Source organism: Alnus glutinosa, chromosome 11 (assembly GCF_958979055.1).
Source record: "Alnus glutinosa chromosome 11, dhAlnGlut1.1, whole genome shotgun sequence".
In the NCBI taxonomy this organism is placed as follows: domain Eukaryota; kingdom Viridiplantae; phylum Streptophyta; class Magnoliopsida; order Fagales; family Betulaceae; genus Alnus; species Alnus glutinosa.
The window spans coordinates 24,060,812-24,066,325 of record NC_084896.1 but is presented as its reverse complement, the minus strand read 5'-3'; the positions used below and the strand labels follow the sequence as shown (position 1 = coordinate 24,066,325).

Genomic DNA, 5,514 nt, shown 5'->3' with positions numbered 1-5,514 from the left:
CCACCCGTTCCTCCCCTCGTGGGGGCGGGCTCCCTTCTTCTGGCCGAGTTTTTTCTTCAACATTTGAATCAACGTTTTGTTAGTAGCCTCTACCTGGCCGTTCGACTTAGGGAAGACAGGAGTGGAGAAACTCTTCCGTATGCCCAGCTCGGAACACCATTCACGGAAACGGCCACAATCGAACTGTTTGCCATTATCGGTCACCATGGCATAGGGTATCCCAAATCTGCACACTATCGACTTCCATAGGAACTTAATGACATTCTCGGTCGTGATCGTCGCCAGCGCCTCGGCCTCCGCCCACTTAGTGAAATAGTCCACTGCAACCAGTACAAACTTCTTGTTACCTTTTCCCGTCGACAGGGGACCGACTATGTCGACCCCCCATTTGGCGAATGGCCAGGGAGAGGTAATTGAATGAAGGTATTCCGGGGAGCTTCTGGGGATACGACAGAATCTCTGGCAAGCATCACAAACTCTCACTAACTCCGCTGCGTCCTTACTCATCGTCGGCCAGTAATATCCTGCCCTGATAACCTTGTTCACAAGAGCCTTAGCTCCTGAATGGTTTCCGCATACTCCGTGGTGCACTTCCCTCAACACGTAATCCGCATCCTCACTCGGCAAGCATTTTAATAAGGGCAAAGAATACCCTCGTCGGTACAAAGTTCCTCCAACTAGAACATAACGCACTGAGTGGCGGACGATTCTCTGGGCATCCTCCTTGGCCGGCGGGAGCTCACCTGTTCTCAGATACTGTACGATTTCAGTAGCCCACTCGGGGTCCGCCTCGTTTACTTGCATCAGCTCTTCTATCGCCAATACCGTGGGGTGAATTTTGATCAGGAGTCTGCAGCCACTTACTGACGCCACAGGGTCCGATCCTGATCCGATTCGTGAGAGAGCGTCTGCCAACCCATTCTTCTCCCGGGGGATTTTAACTACGACGATCCTGTCAAAGTACGAATAGAACTGGTGTACTTTTTCGAGGCACTCCGACATCCTCGTTTCCTGCGTGGCGTAACTTCCATTTATCTGCTCGACAATTACTCGCGAATCGCTCCGAATCTCTATGTCCGTTATTCCCATTTGCCGTGCGATCTCCATGGCCGACAGCACAGCCTCATACTCAGCTTCGTTATTAGTGGCAGGGAAATCAAATTTAAGGGCATACCTGAGTTCTTCTCGGTCGGGCCCTCGGAACACCACTCCAGCTCCGCTTCCTCCCCCTGCTGAGGAACCATCAACATAGGCAACCCACGTGGACGCTATCGACGACCCTTCCTCATCCGGACTTTCACCCATCTCCACTACGAAATCCGCCAAGGCTTGTGCCTTTGTTGCTGTCCGGGGATGGTACTCGATATCAAACTCCCCTAACTCGATTTCCCAATTGACTAGCCTTCCCGATAAATCTGGTTTCTGCAGCACCTTTCGAAGGGCGTATTCTGTGAGGACCCGTACTGCGTGGGCCTGAAAGTAGGGCCTTAACCTTCGCGCTGAGATCACCAGAGCATACGCCAACTTCTCGATACGAGGATATCGTTCTTCAGCCCCGTGTAATACCTTACTAGTAAAGTACACTGGCCTCTGCTTGACTGATTCCTCCCTTACTAATACTGAGCTGAATCTGGTTCGGGACACCGCAAGATACAAATAGAGGATCTCCCCCGCCATTGGGCGACTTAAGAGTGGTGGGTTGGCTAAATAGGTCTTCAACTCCGCAAAGGCCCTCTCACATTCTTCCGTCCAACTGAAAGCCTTCTTTAACACCCTAAAGAAGGGCAAGCACTTGTCCGACGACCGGGAAACAAAGCGATTCAAAGTGGCTAACCTTCCCGTCAATCGTTGCAGCTGCTTCATTGTCCGGGGGGATGGCATTTCCAAAATAGCCTTGACTTTATCGGGATTCGCTTCGATTCCCCTATACGACACCATGAACCCCAAGAACTTTCCGGAGTCGACCCCAAAAGCACACTTCTGCGGGTTCAGCTTCATTCGGTACCTCCACAGATTTTCAAATGCTTCCGCCAGATCGGCAATATGACCTCCAGTAGTCAGGCTTTTGACAAGCATGTCGTCAACGTAAACCTCCATATTCCGCCCGATTTGCATTTGGAACATTTTATTCACCAGGCTCTGGTATGTAACACCAGCATTTTTTAATCCGAAGGGCATTACCGTATAACAATACAGTCCTCGATCAGTCGTGAACAACGTCTTCTCCTGGTCGGACTCCGCCATGCGTATTTGATTGTAGCCGGAAAATGCATCCATAAAGCTTAACACCTCGTGACCGGCCGTCGAGTCGACGAGCTGGTCTATCCTGGGGAGAGGAAAGCTGTCTTTCGGACAAGCTTTGTTGAGGTCGGTGAAGTCTACACACATCCTCCACTTCCCATTTGCTTCCATTCCGGATAATCAACTTCCCGGATAAATTCAGCTTTAATCAACTTTGCACTTCGTCTGCAATTGCTTGATTGCGCTCTGGGGCAAAAGATCTCCTCCGCTGCTTCACTGGTCTGCAATTCCGGTCAACATTCAGCCGGTGCTCAATAATCGAGGGGTCTATTCATGGCATCTCGTCGTGCTCCCAAGCAAAGACATCAAGATGGTCCCGCAAAAATTTCACCAACTTCTCTTTTTCGTCTGCTGGAAGCTGTGCGCCTACTCGGAGCTTCCTACCTTGGGGTCCGACCTCCACATCCTCGAGGTCCCTGGTCGGACTCCCTGCCTGTAGCTGCTATTTAGCCACAGGACCTGTCTCCTGACTAGGGTGTGCCTGGCGAGAGGGACCCCCCAGGGAAACATTGTAACACTTACGGGCTGCCTTTTGCTCTCCTCGGACTTCTCCCACCCCTTCATCCGTTGGAAATTTCATTTTAAGATGGGGTATCGATGTTACTGCTTTCAACTCCACTTGAGCTGTCCTCCCGAATATAGCGTTATAAGCGGAGGGTTGATCGACAATAAGAAATCTTACCGGAATTGTCTTCTGTGTTGGGGAGCTGCCCACCGTAACTTGAAGCTCAATCGACCCCAGTGGCATCACCTGTTCTCCTGCGAACCCCACCAGAGGAAATCTGAAAGCAGAGAGCTTATCCTTACTAATTTTCATCAAGTCGAAGGCCGATTTATATAGGATGTCCGCTGAACTACCATTATCCACCAAGACCCGATGAATCCTGTGATTTCCTATAACCATGGTTACCACCAGGGCATCCGAATGGGGTAAGTATACCCCCTCGTAATCTTCATCCGAGAAGGTGATGGTTAACTTCTCGCGCCTCGCAACTTTTTCCGGCCTCGCGACCGCGTAAATGGACACCTCTCGCATTTCCTTCGCATAAGACTTGTGAGCCGAATAAGTCTCGCCTCCACCTCCAAAGCCTCCAGCTATAGTCTGGATTTCGGGGAAACACCCTGAATCCTGTGGCCTCCCGCGGCTTCTGCTCCGCTCAGGCCGAGGCGACTTCTCTGCCCGGACATCCCTGCGGGGCTGTTGAGGCGGTTTTCTTTCCCGATAGTACTGCTGCTTTCCTGGGCGCGCATCGCGCCCGGACGATCCCTGGTTCCCGGCAAACTTATACGCAGGGCGCTTGTCCGGGGAGCTCTCACGTCTCTCCATGAAACGCTTCAACTTGCCATCAGCTATATACTTTTCGATCACCTCTTTCAGAGAAATGCAATTGTCTGTATAGTGACCAAAAGAGTCATGGTAGTGGCAGTACTTATGCCGGTTGTAATGAGGCGGCTGGCCTTTTATTGGCGAGGGATCCTTATAGTTCGGATCCTTTCTGATCTCCATGAGAATCTCCTTCGCCGGAGCATTCACGGGCGTCCAGTGATAACTTTCAACTCTCCTAGCGGGTCCCCGCTCGGCAACCTCCCTTCCTGTCGGGGCTGTCCTCGGCTTCGACCTCCTGTCCGGCATGGGGTTTTCCTTCGTCGGCCCCTCGGCCCCTCGGAACGCACGGAGGGTTTCTTCCTGGTTCACGAACTCTTCTGCTCGATCATAAAATTCCTGCAAACTGTCTGCCGGTCTTCTTGCTAGGTCCGCCATGAGGGCACCATCCTTCCTGATTCCTTGATAAATAGCACAATGGATGAATTGCTCATTCTGAGTCTCCGCGGCCAATCTCTCCTGGTTGAAGCGGAGCAAGTAACTTCTCAATGACTCCTGGGGGCCTTGCTTAATGGTCATCAATTGTTGAGCAGGCTTTTTCCGGACAACGCCTGCCATAAATTGAGACGCAAACTTCCTGGCGAGGCCTTCAAAACTCGAGACTGAACGAGGGGACAAAGTTCTGAACCACTCCCGAGCACCCCCTGCCAAAGTAAAGGGAAAAGCTCAGCACGCAACCTCGTGCGGAGTGGCATGCAGCACCACGTGCGCACGGAAACTTGCCAAATGTTCAATAGGGTCCCCCAATCCTGTATATACGGGGTATTTCAGGCATTTTGAACTTACTTGGGAGTTGGCATGACATTATATGATCAGTAAAGGGGGACACTGTGGTAGAAAACAAGCTATCAATCAACAGAGCTTTCCCCTTAGCTCCCGCTTGCGTGGATCCCATCAAGTAATCACACTGTCGCTCCAATTTAGTCAATTTTCGAGCCCACTCCTTTTTCACCTTCTTATTCTTTCCCATAAGGTCAACAAGTTCGGCATCACTGTCAGACTCGCCCTCATCTTCAACCACCTCTTCCGAACGCCCATCTTCACACTCGAGATTCACCTGATCACCCTGTGGCAGGTCTTCTTGAGTTTTTGGCCGCTCCGTTCGATCTCGCTCCTGCAGCTCCCTCTCGAGTTGCGCCACTTTCTCATTTAAGCGGACTATCTCCGCCTGGGGGTCATGTGAAGTCCCTGGTCCCTCACGCACATTTTCTTCAGCCATACTTCTTCGAGTTAACCGCGTACTTACCATAGAAGATTCCAAGTATTCTCGTATTCACAGGAACACGTGACCACGTCGTTCCCACAGACGGCGCCAAAGTGTTGATGAATTTTCTGGAGTTGATGACTTGGAATCCCGGATTGACACGATGTAGCAAAGCTCACAAGGTCGGTGAGAATCAAGTAAGGGTTCTTCAAGTTTCTGCAAAATAAAAGGGGTCGTCGGGGTGTCCCGGCAACGCCTCCTCCGACGATCAAGTTAGAATTGGTGAAGTAGTCTAGTCTGAAAGAAGAAGCGTATATATATTTTAAGAAAAAGATACCTCTCTTATTATATCAGAAAAACCTTTTATATGTCTGCCCCTCTTAAATATCCTTCACGTCAACATTTATTACCTGAAGATGCCTTTCTTTTCCTTAATTAATTTGAGCCCACGAACCCAGGTGTTTATGCCGACTCATCCCTACTTTCTCTGATCGGCGGCGAATGATCATCGATTAATAAGACAAAAATATTAATTAGAGAGAAGTCTCCCACTTCATTCAAATAGCTCTGCTCGTAGCTGTAGACTCCAGCTCATCTCTTTACCATTTTAATTTATGGCAGGAAA

General features: G+C 50.4%; 1 protein-coding gene across 1 annotated transcript; it reads right to left on the bottom strand.

The window, feature by feature from the left end:
- Nucleotides 1-2,743: 2,743 nt before the first annotated feature.
- On the bottom strand, nucleotides 2,744-4,904 carry LOC133881250 (uncharacterized). The gene is made up of 2 exons (XM_062320179.1): nucleotides 4,472-4,904; nucleotides 2,744-4,329 (listed from the first exon to the last, which is right to left on the bottom strand). The coding sequence occupies exons 1-2, from the start codon at nucleotides 4,902-4,904 to the stop codon at nucleotides 2,744-2,746; spliced, it is 2,019 nt and encodes a 672-aa protein (XP_062176163.1).
- Nucleotides 4,905-5,514: the final 610 nt, after the last annotated feature.